Source organism: Pan paniscus, chromosome 13 (assembly GCF_029289425.2).
Source record: "Pan paniscus chromosome 13, NHGRI_mPanPan1-v2.0_pri, whole genome shotgun sequence".
Classification (NCBI taxonomy): Eukaryota; Metazoa; Chordata; class Mammalia; order Primates; family Hominidae; genus Pan; species Pan paniscus.
Window position 1 is genome coordinate 31,900,394 of NC_073262.2, and position 21,254 is coordinate 31,921,647.

At 34.9% G+C, this 21,254-nt stretch overlaps 1 protein-coding gene across 10 annotated transcripts in view; it reads right to left on the reverse strand.

Annotated features, from left to right (window-relative positions):
- Window positions 1-21,254, reverse strand: part of KYNU (kynureninase) — a 290,523-nt gene that overhangs the window by 39,048 nt on the left and 230,221 nt on the right. For 8 of the 10 annotated variants that reach the window (XM_055108492.2, XM_055108490.2, XM_055108491.2 and 5 more), the window contains 2 exons: window positions 12,014-12,112; window positions 11,179-11,252 (listed from right to left, as the gene is read on the reverse strand). In XM_055108492.2, coding sequence (XP_054964467.1) covers window positions 11,179-11,252; window positions 12,014-12,112 — 173 coding nt within the window. Of the gene's footprint in view, window positions 1-7,135; window positions 7,860-8,296; window positions 8,357-9,060; window positions 9,258-11,178; window positions 11,253-12,013; window positions 12,113-21,254 lie in introns of those variants that run through there. The other 2 variants (XM_057301400.2, XM_063595154.1) reach the window with 2 other exon arrangements.

Consider the following 21,254-nt stretch of genomic DNA (forward strand, 5'->3'; position numbering starts at 1 on the left):
CTTTGATATAGTCTTAACATTCACAGTAAAAACTTTAGCAACTGAAGTTTAAGAAATATATACATAGTACTCATTCATACTTGAGAAAAGGAAAAAGATAAGAATGTTATAGCAAATTTGTTATCAAGTTGTCTGAACTGACTATACTTTACTGCATGCACTTATTACAGAAAGGAGTGGAAAGGAGGTCACTGAAGTTATTGATATAGCTGGTGATGCTCAGATTTCCATCAAGCTGGTTTTAGTTTCTGAGCTATCACTACCAGCAGTTCACTCAATTGTGATGCTTCATTTTATCACTTGAGAATGACAGCATTCGAAAGCTGGAAGAGAATCTTCCAGAGATCACTGGGGTCTATTTATTTTTTCCACAGGAAAACCGAGACTTAGAGAGGTGAAGAGACCTGAATTTGTAATCTTATTCCTCATGAACAGTCAGTGGCTCCCCTTTGTCTTTAAAATAAAACCAAAATTCCTTAGTTGGAACATAAGGATATTAATGTTCTGGCCCCTGACTGGCACATGTGGAAAATCAACCTGCCCAAGAGGGCTACCCCACAGTTACTGCCTGTTCCCTTTCAGTCTGACTGAAAGTTAGGGGATTTCTCCAGTTAGCTTATATTTCATCTTTGTAAGGTTCTCCCAACATCTCTCTTCTTTCACTGCCCACACTGAATGGTAAGTTCAGGACAATGGGGGCTCATTCATGCCTGTATCCCCAATGCTTTGAATACAGCCCAGTCTATAGTAAATCCTCAAGAAACAGACCAGCGTGGGCAACACAATGAGACCCCATCTCTACAAAATAAAATTTTAAAACTTTGAAAATGTCATAATTCTTTCATAATGTTCGGTATACATACTAACTTTTTCTTATGAATAGGTATAGACTTTCTGCTTTTCCTTTTGATTGTTCCAAGCTCTATTCATCTATCATCAGCCAATCAGCCAAAATGTTTCTTCCAGCCTCCACTAACAGTCTTTTTTAGCCAGTCAATCCAATTTGGATGGCCTACTACAAAAAGCATGAGCCTGACCATACTATAATTCTGTCTTCAAGAAAGGAAGGTCAGTTCGGTAGGATTTGGGCACGGCTGCATGGGTTCATAAGTCCCCTAGTCAAGATCTTCAGCCATATTCCCACAGTAGGGCATTAATGTTGCTAGAATACCATGTGTAGTGAGAAGAAAGGCTTAGGAAACAGAGACACGTTTGGTACAGTGCAAGCAGATATTTGAGTTCAGAAATAAGAGTAGTTCAGGCACATATAGAGAACACAGAACTAGTGCCTATAAAATGACGATCAGACAAAACAGTAGATATGCATCAAAACAAGTGGGCAAAACAACACAAAACAAAAAACAATGAGAGAAGGAGCAAACAGAGTCTAAATCCAGGCAGTTGGTAATCAGCATAGCGGTAGGAAAAACAAAAGTATGGCTAAGTGACAAAAGCAGATTCAAAGGTACTAATGACAAAGAAAAAGTGTTGAAAACTGAGAAAGTAGATTGCTTCAGCTCATAAACTGTACATTCACCCCTTGATGCCAGCAACTGGTCCCCAAGCATGCCCATTAGAAGGCTTGGCATGACATGCCATTAAACAGGTACAATATTGCTAACATACTCTTAGTTTAAAAAGATCTCTATCAATTCCTAGTTTAATAAAATATTCATCTAATCACAATTGTTCTGCTTTGTTCGAAGTTAGCTGACTTAATGCTATTCTAGAAAGTAGTTTTAGGATGTATCACAAAATTCAGTTTCATTTTTTTCTTCTCATTTGCCCACCCATCTGTAAATATTAGTGCTTCACTTGGTTCTGTTACATATTCAATTACCTCTTCAAATCTTACTCTGTAAGAGGCTTGTTCTAATATGTCCAGTAAGCTAACAGTATGATAAGCATAGTCATAAAAAAGCACTTCCAGAAATGATAAATTTTAGTTAATAAAAATTGTTTTCTGAAGTTTCAGAATATGTTGTTCTTATAAGAGCTAAGTCAATATGTTTTTTGGCATGAGACTATTAGTAACAAAAAAGCCTTTGAACATTTTCTGAATATACTTTTCTGAAATATCTTATTATTTTGAAATATTGGTAAAATAATCCTTTGAGTTAATACCGATGCTCCAAGTCCAAGAACAGAAAGTTTTCTAGATTTAGGACTTTAGAAAGAACGACTTGAATTTTGTTCATCAATGTTGATTAAAAATTCATGAAGGATTTTAAAGTTGTCTGTAGCTAGTTTTCATGGATATATTTGGTCTTCATAGAAGCATATGGAAATGCATATTTAATTTGACAGTATTTTGCAAATCAAACCCGCTTCAGAATAATTTGCAAAGTAGAAATGCTTCCATATGCTAGAAGATGGTTTGTCTATTATGCTGAGAGTAAAGACAGAGCCATATATTCAACAACAAAAATTTAAAAAATACTTTCTTGGGCACTGTAGATTATGAAAGTAAAGAAAGATTAACAGGACAATGTCCCAGGACTCAAAGAATTTAGAATTAAGATTTCAATCTATAATAAACTTATTAAGCAACCATATAAGACATGCTAAAATGAATTTTCATAGGGATCATTGGGCCCTTAAAAAACATAGTGCCACATGGTTATTTTCTGCCTAAATTGCCATGGCTTGTGCGAAATCTTCTTAAATCCTGACCAAAGCTGATTGGAGCAGGGACTGATATGGGAGACAAAGCAAGCTATCTATACATGAGTTGGTCATGAGGACAATAGATGCTAGCTCTGGACAAAAGAATAATTCCCACCCAATCAAATTCTCTCCTCTTGAAGAGCAAAACAGGTGAACATGGAGAATATGGATCACGTGGTTTAGAAGTTTGTTGTGAGTAATATATTCCAAGTATTCTTGTGTAGACTGTGAAGTTAGCCTGCCTCAGTGTTGGAAGTACCAGGACTTGGTACCTGGTCTGTGTTGCTGAGGCAGCTCGCAATGCTGCTTCACACAGCATGGATTATTACAACAAACTTCCACACTGTCTGCTTGGAAATCATAAAAAGCCAGATGGATACATGTATGTTCTAAACAAGAACACATGAAAATGTAGCAATAGCTCTTCACGATTAATAGTAAGAAAAAAAAATAAAGTCCCTGCAGATTTCAAAGGTTACTTTAGGGATAAAACTTGAAGTAATTAAAACAAGAGCTGAAGCTCTTTGACAAGTTTTACTTTTTATGCCTGAAAGGTTCATTGACCCTATATATCTTCAGAGACACTGGACTGCAGTTTTAGAACAGAAAATAAATGTTTAGGTTTCAAAGGACTTCAGTGTTCTCAAATTAATGACTATTTCATCATTATCTGAGAGTAGTGATTTACAAGCAATAATAGCTTTAATGTATGTTTTTATACTGATAATTACTATTTTGGCTTTATTTAAGATCTAGGATTACGTCATCTCTGGAGTTAAAAAAATACAGATTATTTACTGAATTTATTTTTAACTGTGCTCGTGCCTCAATGCATGTAAGTTATTTTTATGATCACAGCTTAAATTCCCTACACAAGAAAATTATCTGGAGAATTTCACACAGTAAAAATTGTCAAGCCAGGAAGATTTTTTTTTAAAAAATCGTTTAAAAATTATTGATCTAAAATGGTTTCTAAATGAAAATAGGTTTAGGTTGTATGTCATGATTCCACAGATGAGTTTTCTTCAAGTGGTGTGTCTACTTTTGGGTCCCTTAGAGTCACCATTTGAGGACTAAGACTGATGACAGGTGTAACCCACTTCAAGAGTGTGTTCCCAGAGCGAAGGGAGAGCTTAAAGCAATCACGATTTTACCACTGTTTATAATGGCTAAAATATTGTTGAAAGATAAAGAACAATTTTATGATAATGAGGCAGGCTTTAAAATGTTAAGTCAATAACTCCAATTCCATAAAAATTCTAATGAGGAGAATAAAAAGGAAAAGATCACTTGGCATATTCCTTTAAGAAATGCCATTTAAGTAATTCTTTCTTCTTTTTTATATCCCCTTAAATTTATGGAACTTCTGAAATGAATCTCTCTCACAGGCAACAATTTTAGTTTTCAATGTAACAAAGTAAATTTATTCACTTAGTTAGTATTGCATTCCATTTTACAGAAGATTCGTATCTGTGAGTTTCCCCACCTCCTTGCTCAAGCTCTTCCCAAGCAGCTCTGAGTCAGTCTGCTATACCTCCGCTGCCCCTATGGCAAAAGCAGTCTGAGAATTCACCCAGTAATTAATCAGAGGCTGCCTTATGGCACATATTCTAAGCTTGGGTTGCCTGTGACTTAAATCACTTATTTAACTGGTTAAAAGATATATCTCCAAAAGAATTATAACATTTTAAAATCGCAGGCAATAGCCTATATTTATTTTTCATCTATGAAAGCTTTTTGCACAAAAATATTGGTTGGTTATGTTTGTTCATGTCTCTTTAATAAACTCAGGATCATTCTCTTTACATGAGAAAGTGAAGATTACCTTAGAAAGATACCTATGTGAGATAAAATGCAAGTTTTACCATATTTAGTTTCTGAGATAGAAAGATGTATGTGTGTGTGTATGTATACACACACATATACAGACATATCCAAAGTCCTTAATATCTGATGACAAATGAAAATATGAAAAAACCACTTAAATAAATCAATTTTAAAGTCAATGGCAGAAGGTTTGACAGAGATGCTATCTTAAAATATAGAGCTTAAAATTATTTTTAAAATTTAATATATGATTTGGAGAAATATAGATTAAAATTATAATATTCTAATAAGAATAAGGATAAGGTGTGTTGATTTTTTGGTATATTTCTTGACAAAATGATATGGTAGCAAAATATCATCCCTTTTATAGTATACTTAACTTTCTCAGCATGACCTTAAAGATAATTTTTACATAGATTTGTGAGGCATTTATCATTTATCTTGAATGCCTGATATTCCAGTTATTTCCTTTTGAAGTACATTGTCAAATGTCCTCTACTTCACCTGTTAACTGCTCTGACATATTATCATTGGCCTGATTTTGTGATTAAGGAGTTTTCCAAATTCACTTGCATCATGACATCCTGAATCTCCCTTGAAAAATCTTACTTTAAAATCATTTTCATTATATTTTCACTGTATTATCTGATATTTATGATATTATATAATCAGCAAGACACTAAGAATTTGTAGAGTAATTCATAGATATAGATGCTGCTACTTGGAAAATGATGTTCAGGTAAGGACTAATTTTACAAGCGGGGAGTTTATTAGTGAATATTTTCCTTTTATCTTTGGGGACTGAGATCATGTTTGAATAATGACAAACTCTTGCAATTTGCAATCAGATGAAAATAAGGGCTAAAAATTATGCAAGTGGTAAAGCTGGAAATAAAAGTTCGTTTCTTCTACACCAGTTGTATATTGTTGAAATAACTGTGGATGAGATACTTTTGGGCAAGAGGATTAAGGACTGAGGTTTTGAGAGAATCAATGAAAAGGTGAAAAAGTAAACATTTTAAAATACAGAAGAGTTCTCACATCCATTGGAGCAGAAGCAAAAGAAAACGGTACCACAGAAGTTTAGAGATGTGGGAGGCAAATATTAAAGACAAAGGAGATAGCCAATTATATATGGCTGAGAAGCCAAGAAGTTGTAGCTGGAAAGTCATCCATATTAACACTGGCTAAATACAGGCTAAATAAGCAGAACAGGTGCCTCAGACGGCCGAGGTCATATTTCAACTGGGGATTCTATAAAAACTCACTGAGAAATCTATTGGTACTGGTCTATCTCATTTGAAAGCATCAGAAGTGTTGTGAAGTCACACATCTTGCTACTGCGACCTATGCTTCCTGTTGTCTCAAACTTTGCACAAGAAGGCCTTATTCTGGTACTAGATAGGGACTTGATAAGTAGTAATTCAGAAGGCATCATTAGAAAACTAAAACAGGATTTAAATTATAGATAAGTTTTGGGCTACGGCATTCTCAACTGTTGCCTGGAAAAGCATATGGAAGTGAAATATATAAGTCAGTGTTCCCCTGAACAAATGTGCAAAAGATGATCTCTTCATACAATGTTAATTGTACAGTTGGGACAAGCATGGTATAAAGTTATAATTTTTTAAGTCTTTTTGCTGAAATTTCTGGATGTTTATTTTTATTCTTTCTGGGACTTTCCTGGGAATTGTTTGATGCATATTGTTTTTCTAATGTTGTTGCCAAATAATAACAACTCTTATTCCTTAACCATGCACTGAAGTCAGCCAGCCTTTTCAACTGGTTCTTTTTCACCAGCAAATTACTCTTTACAATAAAGGAGATAATTCAAGCCCTTAATAAGGCCTTTAAAATGTCATCACTGTTTAAACCTTTCAATCAAATACCTCTAGCTGATTATGGAAATGTGTTGGCATGATTTAAAATTCAAGCATTTTTATCAAAATTGTCAGTCGGCCCCATTCTTGCCCATTCAAAAAAGCTCAGAAGAAAAGTATCCCAAGGGAAATGTGCATTTTGGGAGAATCTAATACAATGGGCACATGTGGAGGTTTGCTACACCAGCGTGAAGAGTGAGGAACAGCAGGTTTTCAGTATGTATGATTTCACTGGCTCACATAAAAAAGTAAATGATAGATGGATTTGTAATACCTCATATTATCCACTCCTGTTTTCATAGTAGACTCTCTATTAACAAAAAAAGAGGGAGGTGGTATCTTAAATCGCAATGTATGGGCTCTTACAGAAGAATCCTTTTAAAGGATTCACAAAGCTTTGAATCCCCTAAAGTTAAAAGGTTAAATAGTCCTCTAAAGTGTGCCATGAGGGTTAACATTTGTAACTTTTTTTAAAACATTCAAAATTTACAATGTTATTTAAGCATGTTTTTAGTGAAACATTTCATATTGTCAAATTTGTACAATTAAGGTAGTTCCCTTCATATTTCAGAGCAATAATTAACTGTGTAGACTGAATTAAAGTCTACCTTGAAGTGGGGCAAAAACATCCAAGAAGTCATGACCAGTCCTAATTTATTGTACAGACAGAGTTTAGAATATGACATTGCAATGAGCTAAGTTAATAATGAACTAGGAAAAGGTTAAATTCTAGGTGAGAATAACAGCTTGAGTTATGATGCTTAATGCCGTGGGTTGACTCTGGCCTCTAATTTATTCATTCTCTTTATGGGCAAAGGGCTCTTGGAAAAGCCTTAGGTCATAGGTTTTGAACAATGTCCAAAATGAATATTTAAACAAAAAAGGAAGTGAAATCTCTTGGTACAGATGCAATTTGCTGTTTGCTAATGGAAACATCACATAAAGGACTATTTCAAAAATTATATACCAAATATTAGACTTCTAAAATGCAATGTTATATATCTGGGGATACACTCTCTACACCAGGTGGGTCACCCATGCTTATAATTCCTTTCTTAGACCAGCCTTCATGAACTGTTAAGCTTTCTGTTTAACCAAGCACTAAGAAGGCCCCCTCAGGTTTCCTTCCAATTTTCATCACATTCTACCTCTTTATTGAAGGCTTAAACTGCACAATTATTGCACTATCAACATATAGTCAAATTGTCAAAAAGAAGAACACATAATTCAAACATATATACTTCAAAATACTTGTTAAAGAGTGAATGAGTGGACCATGAGAAGAAATGTTATTTCGATATTATTTATTTGAAATAACATGTTTAGCCACTAGATGTCACCCTTTTTAAGCAACAAAGACTACTTCACAAAGTGTGACATCAATAGCAGTTACATTTGTTCCACTGTATTTGATGTTCTCCATATGGTTCTCGGCTACATACTGAACACTTTAACAGTGAAAAACTCTTTGGTCTCTCTAAAGCTCTAAGAGAACAGAAAAGTAAGATGACAGAAGGCTTATTAAACATAGTTAAACCAGCTAATCTTGGAATGCTAACAACTGAAATATAATTATTAATTGGCAAATAGAGTCAGTAGTCATACAGACTCTAAAGTTTACTCAAAGTTTAAATTGGATTTGACCATGGAACTATAAATATTATTCACAAGAAAACTTCCTCTCCCCATCTTCACAATATTTTATGTATGGAACATTGTTGTAACATCTGAACAATTACACTTATTTGAGCAGCGTGATATTGTAGGCTTTTGGGTCTTTTCTTTGTTTATCACTCTTCTCACGGGTGGTATTTGATTTTCAGGTGAATAAAAAAGTAAAACACACTAAGGGACACAAAGTTAAGTTTCAGCAAAACATTTCTTTTCCTATCAGGGACAATGAAGTGATGACTGGAAAATACCTTGTCCTTGACTTGTCCAAATCTGTTGCATTCCATTCCTAATTAAAGAACTCCGATCTCCTAATGCAAATGAAGTACAATATAAGATACTTGGTACAGAATAGAGAGCCAAGGCTAGAAGTTGACAGCACTGAGATCAGTCACTGACATCACTTAAAAAGAAGCTTAGGAGTGTGAGAAAACAATAAACAGAAAAACAACCAAGGTTTTCCTTAACGTGGCCTTCATGAGTCAAGCCTAATTTAAGTCCCATAAATTTCCATGGCTAAATTGTTAAAATGCAACAACAGCTAATAACATATAATTTTCCAAAAAAGTTAAAAGCAAGGTTCTCATACACATACAAAATAAACAGCCATGAAAGATTTCATTCAACCCACTAAATAGTGGCGGAATCAGTAAGATGGTAGGAAGGCCAGAATTCTTTCTTATAGCATATAAGAGAGATTATATCTCCAAGGAATGGAGATTATATTGTACAGTCAGCTCATCAAAGGTCTGCTAAAATAAACTTGGTGATAGTTACAAACTAATGTCCTACAAAGTCACAAACCATAAACTTTGAGGTTATATTTTCTGCTTAAGAGAAATGATCTCCACTGGGCAAAGTCTACATGTTACTATGCACATTCTCAGTGAGTCAACGAAGTACTTAGGGGTCAGTACTAAATAATTACCAAACAATACTTGGGCTAGGGTGTTACAGAATGTCACCCATCTTTTTCCTGTATATTGTAAATTTTGGATTTTTTTTTTCATATAACCCCATACCTATTGATCACATATAATGCTGTATTAGTCCATTCTCTCACTGCTACAAACAACTGCCTGAGACTGGGTAATTTATAAAGAAAAGAGGTTTAATTTGTTCATGGTTTTGCAGGCTGTGCAGGAAGCATGACTGGGAAGGCCTCAGGAAACTTACAACCATGGCAGAGGGTGAAGGGGGAGGCAGGAACATCTTTCATGGCCAGAGCAGGAGGAAGAGAGAGAAGGAGAAGGTGTTACACACTTTTAAACAACTATATTTCATTAAGAACTCACCATCATGAGAATAGCAAAGGGAAAGGCCCCATTGCCCCATCACCTCCCACCAGGCCCCTGCTCCAACACTGGGGATTACAATTCTACATGAGATTTGGGTGGGGACACAAATCCAAACCATATTAAATGTTCAAGTGATACACTTAGTGTTTTACATACATCATCTCATTTTATTCTCACAATAACTGCTTATGGGTAGGGGCTGGTACTACCTCAGCTCAGAGACCAGAATACTGAACAATCATAGAAGATTCTCCAGGTGACAGACCCCTGAAAGACCAAGCTGAACTGTGAACCTTGTCTGCCTAGATGGTCTTTCTCTTGGGAGCCTAGACTTAACATAGATTTAAACATTGCCTAGAAGATTTTGAAATTCCACAAAATGAGGCATATGTGAGCACAATACAATCCCTTTGTCCTTGTTCCTTGTCCATGGTGAGAGAAATCTCAAGTGCAAGACCTGCGTGTGCTAGGAGGTCAAAGCTTAACTCTGAACACTGACATTCTCTAGAATTTGTGTATATTACTTCTTCCCCCCCAACCCCACCTCCTTCTATCCGGGCACTGGCTCACCCTTTGGGTTGATATAATACATGAGATCCTCTATTTCAATTTAAATAAATGGAGACTGAGAAATGGCCAGGGTTGTGAGTCATCATACAAAAGCAAGCAATATCTTACATACTGTCTATGTGGAAAACATGGTATTCTTATAATATTTGCTTTTTAATCTTCTCAGAGATGTTGGGACATACATGGAGGGAAATCTAATGTACTGATAATGATATTCAAGTAAGATGTCTGGTTGACTAAATATCTGTCCAAAGATATTTAAACTTAAGACAAATGTTGTCTTAAGTTTAAAACCTTAAAACCTTGAAAAAAATTTAGACACAATTAAAGAAACTATAGAAAATCATCTTAAATTCCTAGGATTTATATGCACAGAACTTCAGAAATGTGAGGTGCTCCAAAGCCTATTACTAATTCAGCTTCAATTCTTGTAAAGATTATACCACTCAGTCAGTGGCTGAGGAAATTCAGAAAACTAATCAAACATTATTACATTATCTATTAGGAGTCTAGACAGTCTCCTCACCACACATACTTCAATACAACAACTATGAAAAGGGTTTTTTTTTCTTCCCAGCATATTATTTCTTTATTTCCATACCAGAAAAAAGTAAAAGGAACACTTATGAATTCCCCAGTCAAATAAAAATATGTAAGTTTGTTGGTGTATTACATTTGCATTTATACTTGCTCTAAAATATGAAGAGTTCTATAAAACAGAAAACTATTACTTTTTATGTAGTCAGTCTGTTGTTCAGTGTTCAGCTTCTTCGGGTTTCATGGATTATAAAGTCTTTTAGGACAGAAGATATTCCCTACAAGCTATCATGTAACATTTACAGCTTTAAAGGTAGATGTAATTTTAATAATAACATGCCACATTTAAGGCTCTATTAGGCACAGCTCTGGTTGCCTTTGATTTATTCATCAACGTGAGGAATCTGAAATTTTCTAAAGTCTAATTTTTGAAAAAAAATATTCAAGTGGTCTCTTTGCATTAAACCATCCGCTTTACATGATTGCAGTGACTCGTTTTTAGCACTGAAGCTTCCCTTTTTGATTAAATTTCTTGTTCAACCAATTGAATTCTTTGGAAAGCATGTATTTCAAATGAAGTATATTGTTGTTAGCAGAGTAGAAAAATAATTATAATCCAATCCTAATTCCTATTGGATAGCATCTTAAAGAACTCATGTAAATTTAACATATTATTAATGCAAATTAATTTGTTCATCACCAAAGAATTAGCTGAAGATGGTACTCACGCAGGTTTAATCGTATGGGCATGCTTTTCATGAATGAAGGCACCAGCAATTCCTCCTGCTCCTGCATTTAAATACTAGATTGAAAATAAATTAAATTATGTGGGTTTACTTAAATATATGACAAAACTAAACAATGTAGTCATTTGAATTTTTTAATTGAAACCACAATGTTTGATCAGTTCAAAATGTGTGATTATTTGTGTATTTATGATAAAACAGAAGCTTAGGTCACCTTCTTCAAAGAAAAACAAATAAAAAATAGTATTATTAGGTTGAGAATAAATGGCTATTACTTTTACGGGGCAATTTTGCTCCAGCTGGTAGAAAGCAGTTTTAATGAGATCTGGCTTTGAAATTCATACATTTAAATTATTTTGTCCTAAAATATTGTAATAATAATAAAAATATATTTTTAAAGCAAGTAAATTGTAATTGGTTTTATTTTCATGCTCCCTGTCAACTGTTTTCAAATATGAATTCTAAGTTGATTCTCTAAAAATTATCTTTATATATGCAGAAATTTCACAACTTATCAATAAAAAAACTAAAAAGATGATCAATTTGAATTAAGTGTAGGGCTTTTTCTACAGAACCTCTTGACTTTTTCATAGCAGCCTAGGAATTGAAGAATTAATTTCTCTATATTGATGGAAATACTAGAATTACATTATCATACTATTCCATCATATAACTCGATTAACAAAAAGCAGAAAATACAATAAAAGAAATAGGGGAAGTAACTCAAATCTTTAAAATTGGCCCACAGATCCAGTTTCTCCTTCAGATTAATGTCAATGTGAAATAAAGGGATGTAAATGTATTAACTCGTTTGTACCTTGTAGGAACACCAGCAGGCAAAATCAACTCCCCAGTCATGTAAGTAGAGTTCAACATTTCCAACTGCATGTGCTAGATCAAAGCCAACATAACAACCCTAGGGAAGAACACAATAATAAGCTTTAAGTTTGCTTCATGATTAGAAATAATAAGTACAAATATTTTTAAGAAAACATTTGACAAACTTCTGTACCATAAATTATGGTTTGCTCTTTGATGCAATGGTTCACAAAGTATGATCCATAATTCCCAGGACCCTTTCAGAAGGCCCACCAGATCAAAGCAATTGTCATAATGCTAAGACATTCTTTGCCTTTTTTGCTGGATTGACACTTGCATTGATAATGCAAAAGCAGTGATGGGTAAAACAGCTGCCACCTTAGCAGGAGCCAAGGCAGCGGCACCGAACTGTACTAGTAGTCATTACATTGGTCCCAGCCTTTCACCTGGGGGCATGGGAAAGTTTCATGTGAAAATATCCTTGTGAAAACTGTAAAAGTGATCAATTTTCATTAAATCTCAATAACTTAATTCTATATTTTTAATGTTGAGTGTGGGAAGTACACATAAAACCCTTGACCACATTCTGATGTAGGATGGCTATCTTAAAACAATGTATTTATGCAATTATTTGAGTGGCAAGCTGAACCTGCCACTTTTATATCATGGACAACCATTTCTGCATGAAAGAGCAACTGACAAACAATGACGATTCACATGTGTGATGTATTTAACAGATATTCTTTTGAAAATGGAGTGTCACTTCAATAAAACAACTTATAATATTTGCTGCCAATGATAAAATTAGAGTTTCCAGGCGAAATTAGAATATTGAAAAACTTGTATCCACTTCCATGAGTATGACTAGCTCCCATTATTGAGATAATTCTGATGAATATAGTAGTAATACATAATTTCTAATTATTATATGATTAAATATGTCAATATTTGGAAAATACACATAATTCAATGAACCAATATTTTCTGAATGGCCAATGCTCGATGTTACATATTGTGCATTGATAAAGGATCTATTCAAAATGCAAGTTCAGTCAATGAATTTTAATATAATAAAGTACAGAAAGTTCAGTGATTCAGTTTCAAATTCCATACCAGAACTCCTAAAAAGTTCTCACTTGTCAAATTCTGATGCATTATCAAAGAATACACAAAATTGACGGAAAGGCTATTCAACTACTCCTGCCTTTTCTGATTACATATCTTCATGAGTGCCTATTTTCTTTGTAAGATTCAAAAAGAGAAAAAAAGAGATTGAATGCAGGTATAAAAAACCAGCTGTCTTTTATTAAGTCAGGTGCTAATAGGATTTGCCATATATAAACAATGCTACTGTTTTTTAAAGAAAACATAGTTTGTATAACAATATTTTGCTTATGTTAATATGTAATGCATTTGTTGTTATTCTAAAACAAATAAATACATTTTAAAATTTTGTTTTAATTGCAAATACAGTAAATACAGATATAGAGCCAATGTCAAATCTCCTAAGACCCTCAGTGGTTTTTAAGAGTGTAAAAGGTTTCCTTTTCTAAAAAGTTTCTGAACTGCTGCTTAAGTGTATCCTAGTAATATGAAAGAGTCAATAGTTTTCTTGTTTAGCATTTAATCCCACATCATGTGCATATTTAATCAGTTCAAGTATATACACTGTTATAAATTCTACCAATGGTTCTGCTTCTCTGCCCTCTCTTGTGCCCATGTTATTTGCCATGTAAGTTCTAGTTCCTCCACTGTGGGTAAGGTGTAAGTTTCAGCCACTGGGATCAGCCATGTGACTTGTTTAGACCAACAGAATGTTAGCACATGTAATAAAAATAGTCTCAGAAAAGTACTTGAGTGACTAAGCTTGCTCCCTCTTGCTCTCTGCCATCTCTATGAGAAGGACTTGCTTGGGCCAAACTGCTGGCCCAGATGGAAGATAAAAGAAATGTGGAGCATAATCATCCTCACCTGAACTCAATCTGGATCAGCTGCTCCTCCATGCCCTCCTCACCCCTTGCAGTTTGCCACAGAAACATGAATGAGCTCAGCTGAGACTTGCAGAACCCCTCCAGCCAAGTCCTACCTTGATGCTCTGATGCCAAGGTGATCCATAAATCAATGGTTATTGTTTTAAGACAACAAGTTTCAAGATGATTTGTTACACAGCATTTTAAGGGAAGAGTGAATTGATATACTCAGCTCCCAAAAACCAAGACATCCTTTATTTGGTCTTAGGAATTACCCCTGCCATTCCTCTTAAAGAGTACAAGATACCAAAGGATCACAAGATGGAGGCTTGGATCAGCTACTGCGTGAGTTCTTCTAGTTCTCATGTTAGAATAAGAGTAACAATCCTTGCTTAATACTATTTGGTAAGCAAAATATGCATACTTTGATACAGTACAGATCCTCAATGTGAGCCAGCTGTTTTATATGGTGCTTAATTTTTAAAAAGTATTCTTATCCAAAAATAAAGAGGAAGAATGAAGTTGTTTGGGAGAGAATTTCAAAGTTTAATATTAACTCTACTGTCTCCTTCATACACATTGACTTTGTACCCTAAGAGTCTCTTCTGATCTGACTCCATTCTGTTTTAGTTATTTACTTGTCATGAGGTTTTAAGTGTTTTGTGTGTCTGCCTAGTGGAATTCACAATGTTAAAAAAGCAAGTCTCTGTTTCCACTAAATTCCCAGAAGCACAAACTGGAACAATGAATACATATTATCCAAATTGTACCCAAGGAGGAAGTTTCTAATTTATTTGCTGATGATCAAAGTCATTTAACTTACTGCATATCAAAATGTTGAAATGTTTACTGAGAAAATATAAAGATTCATTCCACATTAAGACAACTTTGTACATGAACATGAATTTAAAAACTGGCTAAATGCAGGTGATAGAACTTTGCAAAACATTTTACCTCTGGGTTTGTGTATGATTGCTTTACCAAGTGTAGTTTACTATGTGTACGATTAGTTTACCAAGTGCACATACCTGCTCCAAACTAGATTTTTTGGAACACTGAAGGCACACAACTCTCAATGGAATTAAAGTTTTTGAAGTAAATACTTGAATAAATTTTAGAAGTGTTCTAACACTTCCTAAGAAAAAAAGAATCCCAAATTACAAATACAGGTGTTTTCCCTAGAGAAAAGACATGCAAACTATAGTCTGTTTCTGTAAATTTAATTTTGGATCACGGCCAGTCTCATTTGTTTAAATATTGTCCATGGCTGCTTTTACGCTACAGCAGCAGAAATGAGTTGCTGCAACAGGGACCATATGGCCCACAAAGCCTAAAATATTTGCTACTTGGTTCTTTACGGAAAGATGTGCTTACCTCTACCCTATAGGATTGGTTTGCATAAAGAAACCTCAATATACTGAAAAGTTAATTAATTAAAACCTCATTCACTATAGTATGACTGGAGTTAGTATCTCACAAAAGGACAATATATCAGCACCATATAACTGAATTTTGAGGGAGGAAGGGAGATTAATTTATTCTTTGTTCCTCACCAAAAAAAAATGAGCAATACGTACCATGAAAATAAGACAAGTGCTCCATTGTAATATAAGTTTAAGGAGTAATAGGACATGAATATAATTAATCTTCATCAAAACTTAGAAGTCATCAGGTCATCACAACCTAGGTTTGGAGACTAATGTTTAGCTTTAACAGATACACACACACCCCTCCACACACATTTATTTGTTTATATTTGAAGATATAATACTGAAATTCCATATGGGGAAAAAAAGTTAATTATTCTAAATTTGAAACTCTCTTTTCTTCTCTTCAACATTTCCAATTAAAGCAACTTTTATGAAGCAATTTTTACAGCTCAGATTTTCACAGATTTGTTTTTACAACTCAATTTTTCTAAGAAAACTCAAGAAATAGAAAAAGCAGCACTTTCGTTATCAATTACTTATAAAGAATGGCACATTGAAGAAACCACAAACCTTTATGTACAATATCCCATTATGAAAATCCTTGTGGCCACATTTGTGGTACCACATTGAAAAATCAAGTATGACTTCTACACTATGTTTAATGCATTTGTAATTATTTCCACATTGGTTGGTAGACAATATAAATTATTAAAATATAAAATGTATTGAGAAAAGAACTGGAAGATACAAACATGAATATCACTGCAAAGTGATTTCACAAAAGTGTCACTAGATGGCAGCATCTTAAACATTAAAAAAATCTAATGGTTCTCCAAAACCTTTCTACAGCCATCCAGTTATTTTCATTGTTTTGCCTCATGTTGGTAACATGATATGCATATGTGAAAGCAAACACTCTATACTTGAGTAGCTACTTTATGCAATTTTTCAATAAAAATCAAGTATTTTTCAACATATTTTATTTAAAATTACCCACAGGTGCTCACACTCATGTTGATACAATCACACTCATACTGACACAGCTCACACTCATATTGACACAACCAGCACAGCATTGTTCAGCCACCATGCCACCTTACTTTATAGTCAATCCAAAACTTGCAATCATTTTCAGGCCATTCTGATTATTTCCAGCCTGCCTTCCTCCCAGAAACATTATAAATCATACATTTGATTATAAGACTCACTGCCTTTGTTCACGAGCCCCCATTAATTTCAGAATGCAACTCATAGTCCTTGGTATGGTTATCAGAGGTGTTTGAATCAGAGCAACTCCATCTTGGGTAGGGCCTGGGTAAAATAAGGCTGAGACCTGCTGGGCTGCATTCCTAGTAAGTTAGGCATTCTAAGTCACAGGATGAGATAGGAGGTCAGCACAAGATACAGGTCATAAAGACCTTGCTGATAAAACTGGTTGAGTAAAGAAGCTGGCCAAATCCCACCAAAACCAAGATGATGACAAGAGTGACCTCTGGTTATCCTCACTGCTCATTATAAGCTAATTATTAGCATTATAAGCTAATTATAAGCTAATACATTAGCATGCTAAAAGACACTCCCACCAGTGCTAGGACAGTTTACAAATGCCATGAAAACATCAGGAAGTTACCCTATATGGTCTAAAAAGGGGAGGAACCCTCGGTTCTGGGAATTGCCCAACCCCATCCCAGAAAAATCATGAATAATCCACACCTTGTTTAGTATATAACAAGAAATATAATAACCATAAAAATGGGCAACCAGCAGTCCTCGGGGCTGCTCTGCCTATGGAGTAGACATTCTTTTATTCTTTTACTTTCTTAATAAACTTGCTTTCACTTTACTTTATAGACTCACCTTGAATCCTTTCTTGTGAGAGATCCAAGAACCCTCTCTTGGGGTCTCTTGGATTGGGAGCCCTTTTCTGGTGACATAGCTATTTATTTTTTATTTTTTAAGTTTTTGTAGATGAGTTCTCACTACGTTGCTCAGGCTGGTCTTGAACTCCTGGGCTCAAGCCATCCTTATGCCTCGGCCTCCCAGTGTGCTGGTATTGCAGGTATAAACCACCATACCCAGCCCTCCTGGGTATGACTAAAGATCTGTATGATCTGTTAGTGCCCCTTGTTCAGATACCCCATATAGACTTCTCTCTATTTACATAAACTTTTCCCTTTATGGGGATGTGCTTTCTCTCCTCCATTTGCCTAGCAAGCTCAGATTTTGATCACCAGATAACTTTGAGTGAAGATTCTTTAACCATCTCTCTCTTCTCTCTTATTCTACTGCCCTGTTTGTATATCTCTCTTGTAACAATTTTCTAATCTTACTGTCTTCTCTCACACAGTATGAACCCAAATAATTGTTGAATAAAAAAATAAATGAATGAACAAATAATAAAGTCTTACAAAAGTCAATAGCTATTCTCTAAAGTGATGTTAAATTTATGAGAATATTATGTGAGGGATTCTGTTTCTGATGCAATTTTATTGCATGTGCTCTTTATTCAGAAATGACATCTTTTAGAATGAAGTATCTTGGGCAAAATAGTAGTTGAGAATATGTTCAAAATCATTCTCAATTAACAAGAAATATCGTGTGTGTTTTGTCTTTGCCATCTTCACTAACACAAAACTAAAATTTTTTCTAATTAGTGAAATAATATGATACATAGGGCCTGTGCTGAAATTTCCAGGAGAAAAGCTAGCTCACTCTTTCCTAACTTTGATTAATTGCCTATTGAAATGAAACATAAAATGGTAAAGCTGAAGTATTTTCCTAGTAGCATTAAAGCTCTGATCACTTTATTGATTGATTTGGTATCAAATTGATTTTGGACTATTATTATTGTTATTATTTAGTTTATTCCTTTTTCACCAAGATTAGATCCTGTGAACTGTGAAGACTCTTAATAATTAGCAAATTTGGTATGAAAAATAGCACTTATACAAGATAAGATACTTGTCACTATACCCGGGGCTGATATATAGATGGTATGCATTGATACGCTCTTATTAATTATTAAAATAATAAAATAGTTAAGGTACATAAAAAGTCTTTGTCCTAAGCCACCTGACTAACCAACCATGGTTGCAGCCCTTGAGTTCATGAGAGGTGTCTGCGAATATCAGCCTGTGAATGTTCACTGCTAGGGACTGGCCCAGACTCCAGTGGATGAGACAATGCCTTTGCCAGTGCCACTATCATCATGGTAGGTGAATTCCAGGTGACTATCAGTACCTTCTAATAGGCTAATGATGGATACTACCTGGTATTAACATGGAGTATGACCTTCTTTGTGACTGTGGGAAATGCAGCTTCTATACCATACCAATCAGAACTTTAAGTGTTCTGAATATCATTCCTTGCTTGATGCAAAAGTAATAAGAAACAATCCAAGAACTACAGTGCTATAAATTTGGACAATATTACTTTTTAAAAAGTATAATGGGAAATTTAAAGAAAATGAACAAAAAAAAGAAAATGGTATAGGGAGATGTGTGTCTGGGTGTGTGTGTGTGCACACATGCTGGTCATCTTTATATAGAGGGTAGGAATAAATGATTAGCAATAATAGGTTGGCTAGTTAACTCTGATATTGGAATTTCCCAAAGGAATTCCTAATTAGGGAGTTTTTGAATAGTACTAGAGAAAGTTGGGAATGGAAAGGAGGAAGATGAAAGCTGGTAGGTTTTTTTGCCACAGTCTTGGAGCATTTAACTTTCCAGTACTCATTCAAGTGCTATGATTCAAAATCATACTTAGGTGCTAAGTTAAAAACAACAGTAAATATTTCTATAAGAGGGGCCTCCACTATCTCTGTAAATGCCTCTTTTCAGAGTGAATTTCTATTCTGAAAGTTCTGCTTTTCATGCAGACTAAATTTGCCATGGCCTTCAAAAATCCTTCTCACTCTTTATTTTTCCTTTCCTCCCAACTCTCTGGTTATGAGTAGGAACTAAGCATTATTTGCATATTATGTTCATGCTGTACTTAAAGTCAGTAAGTTCTATAGCTCACAATTCCTTTCCAAAAATTATTTAATATAGCTATCTACTATTTTATGCAATGTATTAAGCTTCATTTATTTATATCAGTATAGTATAGTTCAATGAGAATAGCAACTCCTCACTATTAAAACATGAAACAATAGAAAATGAAAACCAACACAAATAAAAAGGAAAAAGACACAATCTTCAAGTGGCGCTTCAGTGAAATTTAGTAGAAATCATGTCACATGGCAACCAGAACCAAAGCTTACGTTTTCTGCAGGACAAAACCAGAATACTGTTCCAACTTATTTTAATCCTATGGCTCTTATAGTTAATATAAGATATCAAAAAATGAATATGATTATTCATATATATATATATATATATATATATATCTCCACACAAAATTCCATCCAGGAAGCTAGCCACCTGAAAATCAATTCTAAATGCTCACATTTTAGTTGAGCACCAAACAGGAACAGAAACGAGAAAAATTCAGATGGTAGAAAATATTTGAGCCTCAATTTTGTAAACCACAGATAAAATTCTAAGGCCCCCGAACCATCTGAATGGACCCCTCCTCTTGGCCAAGGGCATTCCAGAGTTAACCTGAGAAGCTAGTTCAAGCCATAATGGAAGAGGGGATGGACATACTTCATTATACTTTCCAACATTAACATCAACACAGACCATAAGTCTGATAAGAAATATTTACATTCTATTCCCTCTGAAGCCTGCTACTTGGAGGCTTCATCTGCGTGATAAAACCTTGGTGTCCACAGCCCCTTACTGGAACCCAGCCATTCCTTTCTATTGATAATAACTCTTTCAACCAGTTACCAGAAATATTTTCAAATCTACCTATGACCTGGAAGCCCAGCCCTCTCCTCCCCAGGCTTTCAGCTTCGAGTTGTCTTTCCCTTCCAGATTAAACCAATGTAAATCTGGTATGTATTTACTGATGTATTATGTCTCCCTAAAATGTATAAAAGCAAGCTGTACCCTGACCACCTTGGGCACATGTCATCAGGAGCTCCTGAGGCTGTGTCATGGGTATGTTCTTAACCTTGGCAAGATAAACTTTCTAAATTGACTGGGACCTGTCTCAGATACTTTTGAGTTCACAACCTTCTGATAAATTACCTAAAATTAAGGTAATTTACCTAATGATAGATTTCAAATATATCTTTTACCAAATATTTTAAAATATAAGTGCATAGAGAAGGCGATCATTACAAAAAACCTTTACACAACAAATAACTTGGAAAAACCCCATTGTCCTAGAGCTACTGAATGACTGTATTTATGTCAATATATACAAACAGAGGAGACAACAGGCCCTGGTAGAGACAACACTTCTCCATGCCACTCAGGTGGGCAAATGCTAGAGAACTGGATGCCATGAATATACTTGGGAGATTCCAGAAAGGTTAAATGTGGAGTCTTGATAAGTAAGCAACAACAAAGAAAGGGCCCCAGGTGGGGAAGAATAATGAATAATTGTTCTGAGAAATGTTAATCACAAGTAACCTGTGGACACAGTGACCTCCGTCCACACATAGCCCCAGCAGCATGGCTTCGGTCAGCATGTGGCCCCCTCCAGCACAACCCCATAAAACTTCCCTCCACCCCTTGCCTCTCTGCAGACAGCCTCTTCTCTGTTGGAATGCCCATTGCTTTCTTGCAAGGTATCTTCATACTTTCTCTAATAAATCTGCCTTTCTTTACCTATGACTGTCTTGGTAAATTCCTTTACCACCCATGACGAGCCCCAGCTAGTCGCACCTGTGACATTAATTTTGAAGATAAGAAATCCAATAAGGGAGTGTTCTGAATCAAAAAACGGG